Source organism: Enhydra lutris, unplaced genomic scaffold (genome assembly GCF_002288905.1).
Source record: "Enhydra lutris kenyoni isolate GAN:26980312 unplaced genomic scaffold, ASM228890v2 scaffoldscaffold57, whole genome shotgun sequence".
In the NCBI taxonomy this organism is placed as follows: Eukaryota; Metazoa; Chordata; class Mammalia; order Carnivora; family Mustelidae; genus Enhydra; species Enhydra lutris.
The window spans coordinates 5,174,565-5,193,699 of record NW_019154141.1 but is presented as its reverse complement, the minus strand read 5'-3'; the positions used below and the strand labels follow the sequence as shown (position 1 = coordinate 5,193,699).

The 19,135-nt window shown below is 46.8% G+C and overlaps 1 protein-coding gene across 1 annotated transcript in view; it reads right to left on the bottom strand.

Annotated features, from left to right (window-relative positions):
- Positions 1-18,980, bottom strand: part of LOC111158171 (WD repeat domain, phosphoinositide interacting 1) — a 32,042-nt gene extending 13,062 nt beyond the window's left edge. The window contains exons 1-4 of the mRNA XM_022520068.1: positions 18,839-18,980; positions 13,986-14,068; positions 12,221-12,390; positions 7,224-7,320 (exon numbers count right to left, since the gene is read on the bottom strand). Coding sequence (XP_022375776.1) covers positions 7,224-7,320; positions 12,221-12,390; positions 13,986-14,068; positions 18,839-18,918 — 430 coding nt within the window. The 5' untranslated portion in view covers positions 18,919-18,980. The remainder of the gene's footprint in view (positions 1-7,223; positions 7,321-12,220; positions 12,391-13,985; positions 14,069-18,838) is intronic.
- Between the last annotated feature and the right edge of the window lie 155 nt (positions 18,981-19,135).

Genomic DNA, 19,135 nt, shown 5'->3' with positions numbered 1-19,135 from the left:
AGAGGTGTGCGTGTGACAGAAGTGAATTCAAGGAGTTATCAGAACTGAAAGCATCATCAGAATAAGAACTCTGAGATTAGGCCAGAGAGATATCTTTTTAAATGAAAAAAAGCAACTGACATCTTTGTTACAAGTTAGTGTATATGTGTGTACACATACACACACACACACATTTTTCAAGTGGGCTCCATGCCCAGTGTAGAGCCCAATTCAGGGCTTGAACTCACAACCCTGAGATCAAGATCTGAACTGAAACCAAGAGTCAGATACTTAACTGACAGCCACTCAGGCACCCCACAAGTTAGTCTATTAATCGGGATTCTTATACTTGTGTAAGAAAAACCTGACATCAGGCTAAAATGTACCCAACCTAATCTGTTGGGGGAGGAGCAGAGGAAAAAATCCAACACTGAGAATGGAAACCAAGGTCCTCCTTCCCACTCCCTGGCTTTGATGAGGACAAAGCTAGGGCTGTGCTCTTATCACTTGAACCATGAGAGGAAAGTGACTAAGCGCAGAGCCCTTACCTGCATGCTCTGGCATCCTGTAACTCCCACCTGCACAGGATCCCGCTGAGCCCCAGCCTTAGGGAGAGAGTCTAGACTCTTGTATCTTCCCAGTTTTGCTCTGGGAACCTGAATTCCCCCATCTCATCTAGGCTTCTTGCAATCCAAGTGCAATTTCAAGAGCAGCTAGCAGGTAGAAGGCATTCTGGTCTTGTGAAACAGAAGGCAAGAGCAGGGGAGGTCGGGTTGGCTTGCCTGGTGGGTTCCCAGAGGGCTGCGTAGCAGAATAGGCGGTCATACTGGACATGGCAACGGGGGGAGGACTTGAGGACCACACCAAAGAGTTAACCTTACAAATGCAGTGGGCATGTGCCGGAGGTTTCTGAGCACGTAGGTTTAAAAAAAGCAGTGTTAATCAAAACCACAATGAGGTACCACTTCACACCCACTAGGATGGCGATAATCAAAGAGACAGATAATTGGAAGCCTCCTCCGCTGCTGCTGGGAAGCTAACACGGGGCAGTGCTTTGGGAAACAGTCTGGCGGTTCCTGAAAAGGTTAAACACAGACTTGTCGTATACGCCCCCAGTTCTACTCCTAGGTATATACCCAGGAGGAATGAAAACACCAGCCACATGAAAAGCAGTATCGTTCATAAGATTCAAAAAGGAGAGACAACGTAAACGTCTACCAGCTGATGAATTTGGGTAAACAATATCCTTATGATGGAATATACATGCTCTAACACGGAAGTGACACAGAAGACCACATATTGCATGATTCCCTTACATGTCATATCCGGAATAGGTCCATCTAGAGAGACCAAGTAGATTAGGGTCACCTGCAGCTGGGGGTGTGGGGGTTGGTGGCTAAGAGCTATGGGGTTTCTTTTTGGGGTGATGAGAAGGTTCTAAAATTGATTGTGGTAAGGGTTACACAACTCTATGAATATACAAAACGCTACTGAATAGTGCACTTTAAATGGGCGGATCATATGGCACGAGAATTATAGCTCAATTAAAGCTGTTAGAAAAAAAAAAAAAGGCAGGGTTTTAAGAATATCTCCTTGGCAGAGATGGGCTGAGGACACGGAGTCAAGATCCAGGTCTGCCGTCCACTGTGTGACTCTGGCTGGCTTATCTGTGGCCTTTTGAGGCCCACCTGTTTATTATCCGTGACAGGATGGGGCCACCTATGGTGATCCTTCCAGCTTTCACATTCTAAGATGCCAAATCTTCATTTACTTCTATCTTCCATCTGAAAATATCGAGGACCCTCTTTGTGGCAGAGAAAACTAGAGGTCTTTGAGCAGAAAGCTTGGACAGGTAACTTCCAGTGGCCCTGTAGAGTTTTTTTTTTTTTTTTTTTAATTAATATTTAAATGTATATGCAGAATAATGGACATATTTAAATTTAAATTAACATGCAGTGTCATGGACGTACACATGATATTAGTTTTCTGATCCACAACATAATGATCGATATTTGTCATCTCGAGGGAGTGATGGTCTAATAACCTTCGTCACCATAGAGAGTTATAATTTATTTTTTCTCGGGATGAGAGCTCTTAAGGACTTATTGTTGTATCAACTTTCAAATATGCAATATGGTATTGTTAAGTACAGCCACCATGCTTTACATTACATCCACGTGGCTTATTTTATAACCGGAAGTTTGTGACTTTTGACCCTCTTCATCCATTTCTCATGACCCCCCAAGACCCCCGCCTCGCAGCCACCAGCCTATTCTTTGTATCTTTTTTTTTTTTTTTTTTAAAGATTCCACATCTAAGTGAGATTGCACAGTATTTGCGGTATTGGTCTTTCTTTGTCTGACTTAACCCACTTAGCATAATGCCCTCAAGGTCCCAAATAGTAAGATTTCCTTTTTTTTTTTAATGCCCGAATAACACTCCACTGTACCTACATATATACCACATTTTCTTTATCCACCCATCCAGCAGACCTGGGTCCTTCCATGTCTTGGCGGTTCTAAACAATGTTGCCATGAACATGGGGTCAGATTATCTTTCCGGGTTACTGTTTTCATTTTCTTCAGATAGACATCCAGAAGTGGAATTGCTGCATCATGGGGTAGTTCTATTTTTAATTTTTTGAGGAACCTCCATCTCGTTTTCCGTAGTGGCTGCACGAGCTGGCAGTCCCGCCCACGGTGCACGGGGGTTCTCTTTCCTCCACATCCTTGCCAGCACTTTGGATCTCTTTCTTTTTGATAATAGCCATTCTGACATTCTTTTTTTGTTAGAGCGTAAATATCTCAGAAATGAAGAAAAGCTTAAACCTAACATCAAACCTTCTGTAATATCTAACAGGGAGTGGGATGGCGCTAGGTTCTAACAGGGAAGGGATGACTCTGACACGTAACTGCTTGTCTGAGAGCTTTGTCTCAGATGCGGGCCAATCCACTGAATTTAGCCAAGGGATCCCGCATGCCAGCCTTCTTGGACTTAATGAAGGTCCCCAGAAATGCTCAACACGAGTTCCTTTGGTTTCCTGTGGTCCAGTTCTCAGACGAATCCAACCAGCTACAAGAATGCATTTCTTTCCTTCTGGAAGCCCCCAAGGAAAGCATCGAGAGCTTGCTTTCAGGCTTGGATATTACCATCCTACCCGTCTTCTGTTCCCCTGACAGGCGTCACACAAAGCCTTCTTCGGGAAGGAAATAAGCCTTGTCTCTGATAACATTTTATAATAGAAAAGTCATAGTGTAAAAGATTTGCACAGTCCAGAAAATATAAAGAAAGAGAGAGAGAGAGAAAAAAGCACTCGTTATCCTAAAACCTAGAGGCTCTTCACTATTCTCAATATTTGCACATATTTTCTTCCAGTCTTTTTTATTTTTTTAAATCTTTTTTCTTTTTAAGATTTTATTTATTTATTTGACAGAGATCACAAGTAGGCAGAGAGGCCGGCAGAGAGAGAGGAGGAAGCAGGCTCTCCGCTGAGCAGAGAGCCCGATGCGGGGCTCGATCCCAGGACCCTGAGATCATGACCTGAGCCAAAGGCAGAGGCTTAACCCACTGAGCCCCCCAGGTGCCCCCAGTCTTTTTTCTATATAGGACTCAGGTTTTGATGTGGCTTCTAGATTTGTTTTAGAATCGACACACAGTCTCATAAATCACTGTCAGCTGCAACTTCCCTGAAATTGTTGGGCTGTAATTCTTCTGCAGTTGGAACAGAAGTGCCTGTTATCAGTGCAAGAGCCAATGGGAGCATCAGCTGGAATCAGGAGGAAGTCCTATGATTCTAAATCATCCCCACCTTGGTATTTATAGTACGACTTGACAAACTTAAAGCAAGTTAACAGTGATTTATACCCTGCACTTCTCCCTGGGTTGAGTAATGTCTCAGAGGATGCTTTCCAAGTTTCAAAAACAGAAAATCTCTGTATTTGCGAGTGTTCTAGGTGAATGCAAATCAGAGCCGTTTACCCCAGCTGTATTACCCTTTCCAGAAACAGCCCTGGCTGGGGAATGAGCCAGTACTCTGTTCGATTACATGCACTGCCATGTGGTATAGACAGCTCCCTCGGTATTCTGGAGAAGGTTGTAAGAGCATGGCACAGCTGAGATCTGCAGCTGGCAGAACTTATGCGGAGTTCTCCCCCCTCACTGCTCAGCACACAGACCGCGGCGCTGGCAGGAAATTAACTTGGAGCCCCGTCTGGCCAAACCCTTTAAAGGAAACAGCCTGCAGTCTTTGACACAACGGGAATGGCCGTGACACAGACGGACACAAGGAAGGAAATTTACAGCTGCATTAGAGACAGGGTGCGAAGCCGTGGTAGAGCTCTGTGTGTGTCATTTATTTATAATTCACTAGGTTACAATCCGCTCAGCATCTGTGTGCTCCTGCCCGTTGGACAAGGGACTCTGTTTCCCTTGTGTACCCATGAAGCATCGATCAAATCAAGAGCCCGAGTTTCCATCTTACAGTTTTGTTAAGAAAATAAATGAGATGGGGCTCCTGGGTGGCTCAGTGGGTTAAAGCCTCTGGCTTCGGCTCAGGTCATGGTCCCAGGGTCCTGGGATGGAACCTCACATTGGGCTCTCTGCTCAGCAGGAAGCCTGCTTCCTCCTCTCTCCCTCTGCCTGCCTCTCTGCCTACTTGTGATCTCTGTCAAATAAATAAATAAAATCTTTAAAAAAAAAAAGAAAATAAATGAGAGAATGAGAACAAATAAAGGAGACGCCTGGCCTCTGAAAAGTTTACATTTCTGGGTTTGACAGCTCTCAGTCTGCTGAGTGAGGAACTGGTCCTGTCTGGGTGGGTGTGACTTTGACCACTGCCGGGCTAGGGAAAGAGCCGAGCCTTTGCTCTCTCTGCGCTGCTCACTGCCTGCCCTCAGTTAATCCACCCCAAAATAACTTTGTGGGATAACCATTATCATCTCTCTCTTCCTGGAGAACAAAGGGAGCTCAGGGGAAGCTGAGATAATTATAAATTTCAGGATTTGAAAAAGTCTTGGGCTATCTCTCCCAAAGGCATCAAAGGTGTCAGAAGACATATTTTGGTCTTTCAACCCGCCCGTGGTCTTTCAGAAGGAAATGCTAACTCTGTCCTTGAATCCATTCATAACGTTTATCTGAGACAGAGAAAACACCTCCCACTGTTTCTAATTTTTCTCGAGATAAAATTATTCCTTTACAAATAACACCCATTCTCTCTAACATAAAATACAAAAGGCCCACCCTTTCAAACCTCCTTTTCTCCCTGTTTAAAGTGCAGAAAGAAAGGCACCCAGTGACTTTTCTGAGCTGAGGAAGACAGCTCCATTTGCTAGAAATTAAGAGTGGGTGGGGAGAAACTGCTTTTCCCGGGAGGAAGGGGCCCAGTCCCGTAGGCAGGCAGAGCTGTCTTGCTGGCTGAGCGTGTGCGGGCAAAGCAAGGGAAGGCGACTGCAGCGCTAACACACGGGCCCCCCAGGTCCCCCGGCTGGAGAGGGTCCTGACTACGCCACCTCCTATCTTCCCAGAGAAATGGAGAACTGAGGGAGCTTCCAGCTTCCTAGCCACCTGGATGGCCCCTTGCCCAAATCCATCAAGGTCCAGATCAGGTCGACTCTTGCCCTGAGTTCTGCTTCGATTCGGCAGCACCTCTCCTACCAGCCCTAGCAGAAAAGCACATCTTCCTCCCAGCTGTCTGCACCCACAGTCCCACCCTGGGTCCTGGCCCTGCAAAGTGCGCGTCTCTGGGGACTGGTGTGGCTACATTCTGGGCCCCTGGTGGGCGGCACCTCGTATCGCTACCCGTCAGCGCCCTCTGTCGGCCAGGGCACGTAGTGCATCTTCAGTACATAACTTTCCAGACCATTTCAACCTCACGTTCCTAGAACAAAAACTTAACCATCCGCAGCTCCTTCACTTATCATCTTGCATTTTATGAAATATGCTTTAAAGTCGTCGTCTCTCAGAATTTTCTAAAGGTCTCAAGGGCTTTGACCTTTGAAAAAATATTTTTCATGGCAGAAATTTTATTTTTTATTTTTATTTACTTATTTTTTAAAGATTTTATTTATTCATTGGACAGACAGAGATCACAGGTAGGCAGAGAGGCAGGCAGAGGGCGGGGGAAAGCAGGCTCCCTGTTGAGCAGAGAGCCCGATGCGGGGCTCGATCCCAGGACCCTGGGATCACGACCTGAGCCAAAGGCAGAGGCTCTAACTCACTGAGCCACCCAGGTGCCCCATGGCAGAAATTTTAAAGCGCTGAGGTCGACAGGAGAGAGGGGATGCATATAACCTAGGTTTATGTTATAGGTAGAATAGAGAAGAGAGGAGGAAAGCAGGAATAGGAGATTTTACCGCATGGTGGTCTGTGAGCTGGTCAGTTTCACAAACACGAGCTCCTGTAATTCTAGGCTGATGTTGACAGATGGGTATTCCCATCCCATTTTACAGAAAAAAATCTGAGGCCCAAAGAGCCTCGGTGACTTGGGGTAGGCGATACAGACCTTGAAATTCAGCAAAAGTCGAAGAATTAGGAAACTGCCGTAAATGAATTCGGCTCACAGACATTAACCTGAATCTGCACACACCAGCTGTCCCAGCGCGATGACTCCCCACCCTCCCAGCCAACCAATGGCCGCTTTCTCATTTACTTCCCGCTTAGTGAGCTCACATGAGTCCTCTGCTCTTTCAATCCACCAAATCCAATCTGTTCCCATTCTTACATGGGGGACTGGTTCAATAGTGCTGTATCCAAGGGGTTTAGTGAAGACCAGTCTCCCAGCACATCACCCAAGTCTAGAGATTTCATTGTAGCTTCATAAAACACATTCTTTGGAGCCTTTCTCCTGCTCGTGCAGGCACACCAAGTCAAAACCTGCTCCTAATGATTACACCTCCTCTGTACTGAACAACCACAGACAATAATTAGGGGCAAACACTTTTTAATATCAGATGCATGAAATCTCCTACATGTCTACCTTAAGTGCCTTGACACCCTTGCAGAGAAGGGGTTCCAGAAGAAAGGGGTTTCTCGGAGGCCGCGGTCCTGAAGGGTGTATGTACAGCCTAACATAACTGGGATCTGCCACCGTGAAGAAAACCTCCAAAGTAAACACCACTGAGACTCAAAACCCATCCAAACACTGCTTCAGGTTTTCGATGGAGGCGGGGAGTCCAGTCTGGGAGAGGAGCAGCTGGGTGTGACATCTGGGGGTGGGGGAGGGCATCTCCCCTGATTTCAGAGCTCACCTGTTGGGTTTGCAGGAATATCCAGGATGGTCTTCAACAGCTTCATGTCCTTGATGTTGTGAATGTAAATGGCCTCCTCCAGGCACACCAGCAGCCTCTGCAATCACACATACGCATCAGTCCACTGGGCCGGTTCCTCCGAAAGGACCCGACCGGACAGACATTGCTCATCCTTCCTGTGAGCCCTAACTTGCTTCTAAGCCTAAAGGAGGATGAATTCTGATGATCAAGTGGAAGATTACGTGGAGGGAAGTCCATGTATGCACACACACACACATTATCCACTTGAACAGAAGCACACAATACAAGATCTTAAAAATTTTCCTTTAGAAATTGAGATTTTTTTTTGTGGGGCGGGGGTGGGGTGTGCCTGGGTGGCTCAGTTGGTTGAGTGTCTGCCTTCCGCTCAGGTCACGATCCTGGGGTCCTGGGATTTGAGCCCTGTGTTGGGCTCCCTGCTCAGTGGGGAGTCTGCTTCTTCCTCTTCCTCTGCCCCGCCCCCTGTGCTCTCTCTCTCTCTCTCAAATTGATAAATAAAACCTTAAAAAACAAAAAAGAAATTGAGATTTTTTTGGGGTGTGTGTGTGTGTGTGTTACTTTCCTCTCTTTAGAACAGGGACTCCTGAACACTTCCTGATCAGACTCCCTTTGCCATGTGGAGCAATTTTGGGTAAATGTTTGGTTCCTATTCCTATCAGACAGGCTCCCTTTCAATGTTCATAACAAAGTCTCCCTCTTGCACAGCGTGGGATTCTTTTTTTTTTTAATTTTATTTAGTTACTTGACAGAGAGAGAGAGCGAGCGAGCACAAGCTGGCAGAGTAGCAGGCAGAGGGACAGGGAGAAGCAGACTCCCTGCCAAGCAAGGAGCCGGACATGGGCTCGATCCCAGGACCGGGGATCATGACCCGAGTCAAAGGCAGTCACCTAACCAACTGAGCCACCTTGGGTGCCCCACAGCGTGGGATTCTTTACTCCCTCCATATCACCAATCTTAGGTTTTACTCCCTTGGAAGAATTGCCAGATTTACCTTTGTTCCACTCAACTCTCCAGCTCACTTCTGCATTCTGTCTCCAGCTCTGATAAAGGGAACTGGAAAGCCCTTCTGCTCTCATGTGCACCCCTGGTCCCAGGGTGCCCCCCGAAGACCATCCCAGTGACCCCCACCCTCTGCCCTGCCCCAGGCTCAGCTCCTTTCTCTCTCCAGCACAAGGAGGCCCTTCACTTCCTTTTCAAATGAGGCTTGTCAGGTGTAGAGATTCTTCCCAATGGTCATGTTCTCTACCAAGTGGGAACAGGCCACGGGGTTGCCGTTGGGTGTGTCAAGGAACGGAACGCATAGCTCAGTGCAAGTGTGGATGCTGGGTGTGGGTGAGGGGCTCTCGGGAAGGACTTTTTGGTTCGGTGGCTCTTTCCTCACTCGGAGCAGCTGCCCACACCCCGTGCATGAGCTGACTTGGCTTCCTCTAAGCTAGTGATTCTCAGGCTTTGATGAGCCTGCCGAGCACGTAAGGGGCAAGGCTCGGCCTCTTCCTGGAAATTCTGGTTTGGGAGGTTTGAAACAAGTACCCGGGTCATTCTGATGCACACCTGAGTTTGAGAGCCTCTGTTCTCAGGCCAGATCCTCTTATCCCAAAAGACAACACTTAGAAAGGAAGGCACCTAAAAATACTACAAAAAACCCTGGTTGGTTCTCCTCCAAGGGAAAGCCTGCCCTGCTGGCTTCCCAGTATGACTTCTCACAGCTCAGAAAATGGAGACCATCCCTTATATCCAGCAGAAAAAGAAAATGTAAACACATTCCTCAATTTTAATTAAGGCTCTGTGGTCACAGGCCTGGGTGCTGAGGGGTTAAAAAAAAAATTCTAATAGGGTCTCAAAATTGATGGCAAACATTAGCATTTCTCCGTGAAACACATTCCCTGATTTGTCTGAAAACTTTGCCTTTTACCCACACTTTCTGTGCTTACGTTCTTAGGTTTCTGATAGACTCCTGTGTCCCCACACCCAGTCCCCAGGACACTGGGTCCTCAACGCATGTCTCTCGTGGTACCAGCCTCTACACCGGGCTCATCCCACCTGTCTGCCTCTGTGCCACCAGCTGTCAGCCACCGGCCGTCGTGTGGCCCAGTCAGTGAATTTCAGGTCACTCCTGCTGGCCATGGACAAGAATTAAATGGGACAGAGGGAAAAGGAGAGATAACAAGGGGGAGAGAGGAGGCACCGTGTCCCGAGTTCATGTGCACGCAGGCTTCCAGGGCCAGCCTGACCCCGCAAATTGCTCGCTAATGACCAGTTTTCAAACCTAGCCGAACCCTGGGTACGCCTTCAAGTCCGCCCGGTCACCTTTGGTTCTCGTCAACTCTGCTAGGATTTAGAAGCAATAACTCCTTTTCCCGATTATAAAACTACTGATATCGTCTCTCCTGAGCACCAGACTTAGGTATAGATCCAGAGGCTTCAATCCAGCGAACACTCATCTGGATAACCAGGGCCCTCAGAACAGATGGCAGGAGCACTGTCAGAGTTTACCTATGGAAATACATCGGGTGTGCCATCTTTATTCTGCAAGATACGTTTCCTCCATTGAGGACGAGGGGCATAATATTAACCGATAGTGAAAAATAACATAATTACTAAATGTGCTTCCTTTCTACATATTTAGAAGAAAATAGGGATGTTCTCTCCTCATAACTCCCTACACAAATCTTTGATGGTTTCCTGTTGTTTTTAAAAAAGGAACCTCACTGCCCGAAGACCCGCTGAACCCCACAGCGGGTAGGGCGCACGGCTCTCACTCCCATTCGTTTCCTGCAGCGGGCGGCAGAGCCTGGGCATCAAGGGACTGTGGCTGGGCACTGGGGGCTGCGGCAAGTGTCCAGCCCCAAAGCCGCCAAGACCAGAGCCTGCACGTTCTAAGAAAAGCAAACCCCAAGCACGTTCCAGACTGTTTCAAATCATCTTCTTCGGAGAAGAAATGCTCAGGAGGAGAGAGGTGTCTGAGCGGGTTCCAAAGAGCTGGCCGTTGACAGCGGGGTAGCGCTAGGAGCACTTAGCTTCTAAAGGAGCTGGGGAGGAGAACCGCAACAGTCATGGATGTTATACTGAGGACAGGGTGGCATGGAAAGGCTAGCAGACTCAGACCCGTGAGTGATCCTTTGTCCCACGTGGTAATGAAAATGTCAGAGAGCAATTAAGAAAGAAATGAGAGAAATAAATTCTATAGATGATATTTGGGGGTTCCGATCTTTACAGGACTCTGACCTAAACAATCTTTTTTTTTTTAACAGATTAAAAAAAATTTATTAGAGAGAGAGCGCGCGCGCATGAGCAGGGGGAGGGGCAGAGGACGAGGAGGAGGGACGAGCAGACTTCCCACTGAGCAGGGAGCACGATGCGGGACTCGATTCCAGGACCCTGGGATCATGACCTGAGCGAAGTCAGACACTTAACCGACTGGGCCACCCAGGCACCCTCGCTGAAACGATCTTAAAAAGACAATCAGGTGCCAAAAACAGAGATTTAATTTTTATATACTGGCTATCACTGTATGCAAAGACAAAAAGTTTTGCAATGAAATTTAATGTGCTCCCAACAGATTTCGGAGAGAGCCCTTGCGCCAAGAACTGGGCTTAAAAACCTTCAAGCCGAAAGCTCTCAAAGCCTTTCCCTCCCTGGCCAAGAGCCTGGGCTTATTTCCTTCTTTACTCCTGCTCCTTACTTAAATATCCCTACATCCTACTTCTCAGGCTCTTCTCTACCACACTGTTCTATACAGACGTAAAAGAGTATCCAAAGTAGTCGACCAACTCAAGAAACAATCTCTTCCTTCTCATAAGCCGAAGGAGCACTTTGTCTCTTTTGTTAAAAAAATTATTAGCATTCAATAGTTAGGTAAGAAGACAGAAGAAAACATTATACTGGACGAAGGCAATGAATGACCTCCACCATCTTGGGAATATTTAATTGAACAGAAAGATCTGCATGGTCATATAAAGAATATATCCGTTTGTTTATTTATTTAACAGGCAGTAGGCAAACATATTCATGGAGCACTTTTCCCCCAGGCACTGTCTTTTCTTACCAGGCCTGTAGCAGTGAACACAGCAGATACAGTGCCTGCCCTTATAGGATTTAGAACCTAATGATTTAAGGGAGACTCTACTAATACCCCCAAATATTTATTTAAGGAGAATTTCTATTTTTAAAGAGAATGTTTTCTATATTTGAGATAAGAATAATCCTTCCTGGGTCACCTGGGTGGCTCAGTTGGTGAAGTGTCTGCCATCGGCTCGGGTCATGATTCTAGGACCCTGGGACGAGCCCCGCATCGGGGTCCCTCTCCCCCTGCCTGCTGCTTCCCCTGCTTGTGCTCTCTCTCTGTCTAATAAATAAATATACACATAAATCTTAAACAAGCAAACCACTACAAGTAAGGTCTGTAAGGATGAGCTGGTGGAAGGAAAGGGGGGAGCAAGAGCCTGGGCACCTGGATTGCAGGGAAAGCCCAAGGAGAAAGCAAGAGAAGGTTAGTTCTAGAACTGCCTTCAGAGCTAGCGGAGGGGGAAGGGGTGCAGGGCACACTCATCCTCAGGGGCTTCATTCTGAGAAGCATTGCTGCCCGTTGGCAGTGGATGCCACCATCCAGGGTCCAAACCAGAGAGAGATGTCCTTCTGTGTTCAGTGCCCACGAAGTAGCTCACGGGACAGTGTCAGAGCCAGATTTCCACCCAGCCTGCGTCCAGCAGAAAAGGGTTCACTCCACCAGGGGCCAGTGTTCGAGAAGGGACGCGAGGCAGAATGACCAGGGAGGACACATCCCTGAAACTAGGGCCCGGAGGAGGCTCACCAGGTCCCGGTGATACGAGGCCCGAGCCTTAAAATCTCTTTTAGAATTGGCTGCGTGGTTTAGCGACGCTCGTCTCTACAAACAGTCATCTCCTTCTTGGGTGCCCATGAGCAGAAGCCTTGCAACCCTAGAGATCTCGCCCACGTACCTGCCGGTTCAGCCGTATGGACAAGATGTTGCTGGAGTAGCTGTAGTTACAGATCTCCGTGCCTTTCTTGAAGTGATAGACGTTCATCTGCCGTGGCTTCGTGTGGCTGACCACCACAACCAGGCTGCTGGAGAAAAGGCGCTCCACGATGTAGACATCCGGGATCTCGTCTGGGAAGGAAAGTGGCCCAAGGTGACACAGACTGCAGCCTCCCCTGCCATCAGCCTGTGGCCTCCAGGTCTTGCTGATGGGGCCCTCCCTGAGCCTGCATTTAAAACGATTTTCTTCCCCCCTCCGTGATGCTCTGTCTGCTTCCCAAGGTAGCAGTTCCAAAGCCCAGTCCAACACCCAAAGAAAATGCGAGTGACTAGAACCCCGAGTCAGGTCTTCCAGAGCCTCCCCGGATGCCCTCTGGGAGCTACAGTCAGCCCTCAGGCACCGCTGTTTGCTATGAAACACATTTGGGAGGTTTGGACAATCTCAACCCACCCTTCCTCCGCGACGGGTTTCCAAGGAGTGTCTGCTCGGGGGAACGTCTGATTTCAGAATTCTAGTCCCTGTGGCTGAGAGTTACTATGGATATGGCCATGGCTTGGGGGGCAGTAACCTAGTTAAAGCCATAACCCCTCCCCATCTTGTGCTCCCTGGGCCTCTCCGCAATCTCTTTTTTGTTGAAGACAATCTGGACATCTGTGTCATGACCAGGGAAGTACTTCCACACTCAGGAAGAAGGTAAATAAGTAAGCCCATAGGTGGACACCTCCGTGTTTTTCTGAGACCATTCTTTCTGCATCCCTGCCTTCGTTGTGTGTAGGCAGGTCCCCTAGGCAGTGACATAGGACAGAGACAGAGCGAAGTATTCCCGGAAATGGGGTAATAAAAATAGTATCTTACAAATATATTAGGGACCCAAACTATTTATTTATCAAACCACTTTCTTTCCAGGAAAGCCAAAGATTGTGTAAGTGATAACGAACTATTACCTACCCTGAAAAAATAAAAGACACACATTTCTCAGCTGCATTTTTTGGTGATATTCATTTGAAGTATTTCAACACCTTCAATATGAACTACGTGAATGGGATCATATTACTTTATTAAAACAAAGAAAATATTTCCATGACTGAATGACTGTTAGTGATATTCTACAGTGCCAATATAATGGCAAAAAAAAAAAAATTGTAAGTGACCTTCTGGTTTGACAATTATAAAAACTGATGGCTGTGCATAAAAGTATATGAAGAAGTGTGAACAATAATGTTTCAAATAAAGGATTTCTTTCTTTTTTTTAAATTTTATTAACATATAATGCATTATTTGCCCCAGGGGTACAGGTCTGGGAATCATCAGTCTTACACAATTCACAGCACTCACCATAGCATATACCCTCCCCAGTGTCCACCACCCAGACACCCCGTCCCTCCCTACCCCCCTCCCCACCAGCAACCCTCAGTTTGTTTCCTGAGATTAAGAGTCTCTTACAGTCTGTCTCCCTCTTTGGTTTTGTCCCGTCAAACAAAGGATTTCTTAATAGAAAAAGAAAATGTTACCTAAGATATTGCCAAATCTAAGGGCTTACTTGTGGGTGTTTTTTTTTTTTTTTTTTTTAAACCAAGTGGAGGCAACGATTTATATTTCAACCTGAAAAACATGGACTCCTTCAGCTTGACAGTTAAGGGAGAAAAATGCAGACAGGTCAGGAGCACCACAGATTAAAGTCTAGAGGGAGGATTTGGTGTCCCTGTGATCTCACACACACACTTACTGCTTCCATGGACTTGGTCCAGTTGCTCCACAGAACTCAAGGAGAACAGCTTATAACCGGCTTTGGTTCCAATTGCTAGCGATCTGTGGAAGATAGTGACAGCAGGGGAATGACAAGAGGTACCGTACTCCGACCACAGATCTGCCCAAGATAGACATTCCCTTTCCTCCCAGTCTCACAGTGGGCAAACATCCATCCTCAGGTTTTCTGGTATTTGATAACTATCTGAATAGTTGTCCGGGGTGGGGGGGCAGGCATGTTAAAAGGGAAAAGGGCAAAGACAAGGAGAGACACAGAGTTGCGAAATGGGTAAGAGATCTGAAACTCATCAAAAGAAATATCAAGCCTACCAGGTGGCTATGCTTCCCCAACCAGGCAGAAATAGGAAAAATGGAATGCTGGAGGATATCCATCCTGGCACTACTCCTAACACGAGGAGGGGTCTTCTGGTTGTTTGAGAGGGACTTTACCAAAAGGTAAATTTTTTTTTTTTTTGCTTAAAAAATAAATACACCATCATAGTAGGTTTAGTCATTAGTAAGTACAGTTTAATGGATGCACCCTTTCATTGTTTTCCATAAAAACATCCCAGATACTTCATACCAGTAGTTCTCATCCCCAGATGGACATTAAGTTCATGTGGGAAGCTTTAAAAAAATATTGATGTTTACTCCTCCTCCAACCCTGAGCTTTTTAATTAGGTTAATCTCTCTCTCTTTCTTTCTTTCCTACCCCCCATCTCACTCTCTTTCTTTCTCTTCCTCTCTCTTTTTCTTTTTTTAGTTCAAGTACTCCCATGTGCAGCCAGGGTTGAGAACTCTGCTTTCTACCACGTTCCACAAAGCTAGTATCACAACCAACCAACAAAACAAAAACTAAATACTCATCTGGAACAATATGGGCTAAAAACAAAAAAGAATGAAAAAAAATTTTTCTTAATTTTCACTTTCAACCAATAGAAAAAGACAGAGTGTAACCCCAGGTTTCCTTGGCTTTAGGATGAAAGCAAAGGGGTCAGTTTTGTTCAGGAGCTGGGATCCCCATCCAGCTCTCTCCTGCTTTGCCTTCAATGCCTCGGTGGTGAGGAAAATCTTACCCAGGGCACGCTGAGAATAAGCAGTCTGACCTTGAGCACTTCCATCCTGAGAAAATGGGATGTCAGAGCTGAAATGGACCTTAAAATAGTCCTACGTGGACCTAAAAATTAGCCCAGCTTCCTCATTTAAAAATAAGTATTTGCAAAGGTGAGATTTGCTCTTCACAGGGAAGCATATACAAACATAAGCCATTTACTGGGGCAAGCCTGGACGCAAGGCTCTCATTTCATACAAAAAATCGTTTCAAATAAAAAAATGAGGACATCACATGATTTTCCATGGAATTGTTTTTTTGTTTTTTTCCTACCCAAACATCTGTTCTTCCCTGGAACACAGGGATAGGAGACTATGGTCAACTTTTAACTGGTGAGGGAGTTGTTTGTTTCCCAGCCCTCCCACCTGCTTGCGGGGGAAAGTGGTGTGCTAGCCATTTGCACGAGAGCAGCAGTGTGCCCCGGGACCGGGGTCTGGCACCCAGGACTACAGCATTAATGGTGACAAGCAGCTACTCGAGAGGCAACCCAGCAGCATCTGAAAACTTCAAAACACAGCTATGAAAAAAAACAAAAAACAAAAAACACAGCTACGGGCAAAAGGGTGGAACTGGATTACTATCTGATACTCCTATACACATGTGAACTCAAAGTGGATTAAAGACTTGAATGTAAGACGCAAAGCCATAAAACTCCTAGAAGAAAACACAGGCGGTAAGCTCCTTGACATGGGTCTTAGAGATGTTTTTTGGACCTGACTCCAAAGGCAACGGAAACAAAAGCAAAAATAAACAAATAGGACTACATCAAACTAAAAAGCTTCTGCACAGCAAAGGAAACCACCAATAAAATGAAAAACAAAAAAAAAAAAAACAAAAAAAAAACCAAAAAACCAAAACACAACCCACCAAATGGGAGAAAATATTTGCAACAAGGGGTTAGTATCCAAATATATAAATTCACCTAACAACAAAATGACCCCTAACCTGATTAAGGAATAGAAGAGGGTCTGAACTGACATTCTTCCAAAGAAGACATATGGATAACCAACAAGTGCACGAAAAGACGCTCAATGTCACTAATCATCAGGGGAAATGGAAATCAAAACCACAATGAGATATTGCCTTACGCCTGTCAGAATGGCTAGTGTAGAAGGTAAGAAATGCACAGCATGGGAAATACAGTAGCTAATACTGCATTACTTTTGTAAGTTAACAGGTGTTTAGTAGACTGACTGTGGTGACCATTTCCCAGTGTATACAAATGTTGAGTCACAATAGGTCATACACCTGAAACTAATAGAACACTGTATGTCAGTGATACCTCAACTTTAAAAAGCTCCTTTGTATTCCTATGATTCAACAAATGTTTTAAAATACACTTGGTAGTCATTACCATTTTTAAACTTCCTTCACACAAATATAGATGCGTTTAGTAGCAAACTGATTTTTACAAACAAACTTGCAAGGAAAAAAAAATGTAACTAGAGTCTTGTGATATTAACTAAAGATTTTTGGCAATTTAAATTTGGCAATTTAAAATAATTTTCAAACGCAGGCCCTGCTCCTAGAACAGAAGGATTTTATACTATTACTATTAAGTTTTAAAAATGATGGATCAATGGCCACAAAAATGCTGAATCAAGGAACTCGAACTACGACTTTATTTTATTCATAAGGCCTTCCTTCAGGCAAACAAGTTCTCATCATCTCTCACAGGACTAGGGCTTGGGACAACAGTGAGTTCAGCAATTCACTCTCTGCCAATCAAATGAAAAAATGTACCCAAAGCACAGTGCCAAACATGAAGCATGATCAAAGAAGTTTAATTGTAATACTGTAAAACTCAGCCTGCACTTAAAGAAAAAGACACATTGGTAAGCCTAAATGCATTAGTAAGGGGCTTGACTTATTTTAAAATCCAATGTCATACCCTCTGTGGCTCAAAGCAACTGACTGTGACAAAAACTTTTATTTATAGGTAAGACAGAGCGGTCCAGCAGAGCCTTCATCCAAGAAAACAGAACTGACAGTAGAGACAAGGAAATTAACTTTCCAAGCACCCAACAGCTTTGAAAATAACATTCTTACCCAAGTGCTATAGAAAGTTGGGACTCAGCTAGAATAAAAATCAACATCACTTAAAAAAAATCTAATAAACAATGCGACAAAGCAGAATTTAGAACATTTACTTCCAGTAAGCAAACTGACTCCCCTCCTTGTCCTGTGTTCAGTTGGGAAGGAAAACATTCTGGCATTTATTTCAACAGCCATCCTCTCTTGCAAAATGCTACTTACAAAATGTCAGAATTTTATCTACACCATCATTTCTGTAAACTGCTGGTTTCAACCCATCAGCTCTTAAAAACAGTTCAGTGAGTTACAAACACCTTTCAAAGAAGGGATCCCCCAAGTATGGGGTAAACGCTATTTAATGAATCACTTTTTAGGGACGTTCTATGTATGTGGGTATTAGGAGATGTTGTAATATGTATTTCTTATTGTCCACTGTGGTTTAAAAAAAAAAAAAAAGCTTGAAAGTCATTCATCTAACCAAGCTGTCCAACTACCAGATTACCCGATTACACATAGGTTTTTTGGAACAAAGGCATATTGTTTGGTACAGGGTGTTCTTAAGCAGAAACACAAAGGGAATGAAAGCCAGAGTTACTTATGGTACAGCTCGGCCTTAATTACACCACTGAATGTTCAATATTAGCACAGCCCCGTCACAGGCAGTCAAAGCACAAGCGTGAAGCCAGCTCCAAACAAGGAACACAACAGAAACTGGTACAGCAGGAAGTGGGAAACTGGAAAGCGGTCATCCCTGTTTGATGCTCTGGGTGCACATTCCAAAGCGATTATTCCATATGGTCCTAGGGACTAGCGTCCAACAATTCCATGAAAAGAGGCAAGGAAACAGGCGTTTGCTTCCAAGGGACTGAATCCTTGAGATGTCCGAACCACAGTTCAGCAACTCACTCTCTGGCCAAAGTCCAAATGTGCACCTCGAAGTGAAATATTAAAAAATCCACTCCAAAAGCAACTGGAGCTCGTGTTTCTCAGAGAAGGCAGCCTGGGCCCGGGAAAGGGCTCTTGAACTCGGAGAAGCAGATGCTGCCTCGCCCAGGGAGGGGGGTGGGAGGCTACGTGCAAGCGGTGAGAGGGGTGGAAAGGTTTCTGACACCCCGAGCCTGCAGGCGAGATGCCTTGAGTGGGGCTGGGACCGGGGCTGGCCTGGCCACAGGGATAGGCTGCCTCTTTGTCCCAGGCCCTGCCCAGATGCCACGTTGAGATGCTCAAGGACAAATGGGAAAGTTTTTCCTGTATTCCCATCTTCCTGGGCCCCAACAACCTCGCCTTGGGTCAGCTCGCCACTTCCCCCTCCCCTCCCACCTCCTTTGTTTTGGCTTCTCCTCCCCCTCCCCCAGACCCCCGCTCCCGTCGCTAACTTCTGCCCCCACTGGATTCCGAAGCCTTCGCCCGCTCCACTCCGCCCTGGAACTCTCTCCCTCCTTGCTCCGCCGGCCGCTGGCCCTCCGCCCGCAGCTGGGGAGGGGTGGGGGTGGGGGGGCTCCAACCCCCCGCCGCGGGAGGGGGGAGCCCCCGCCAGGCCGATCCTGTCCCGGGCCGCCCCGGCCGCGCCGCCGCCGCCCTCCTGGGGCGTAGGCCTGCGCCTCTCCCGCTACAAGTTGCCGACAGGACAAGACCCCCGCTCGCCACTTTCTTCCCCAGCTCCCCGCACCGCAGCCGCCGCGGCTTACGTGCAGTCCTGGTTGAAGGAGAAGCAGCTGAGCGCCGCCTCGGCCCCGCCCGGGGGGCCGTCCGCCGCCTCGGCCTCCATCGGGGACTCGACCCGGGGAAGCCGCAGCTCCGAGCCGGCGACAGCCACCTCAGCAGCCCGCTGGCGCCGGCTCCGTGGGCCGGGTCGCCGGCCCCCCTCCGCTCCTGGCCCCGCCCCCTCCGCTCCTGGCCCCGCCCCCCTGCTCCTGGCCCCCGCCCCCTCCGCTCCTGGCCCCCGCCCCCCGCTCCTGGCCCCGCCCCCCGCTCGTGGCCCCCCC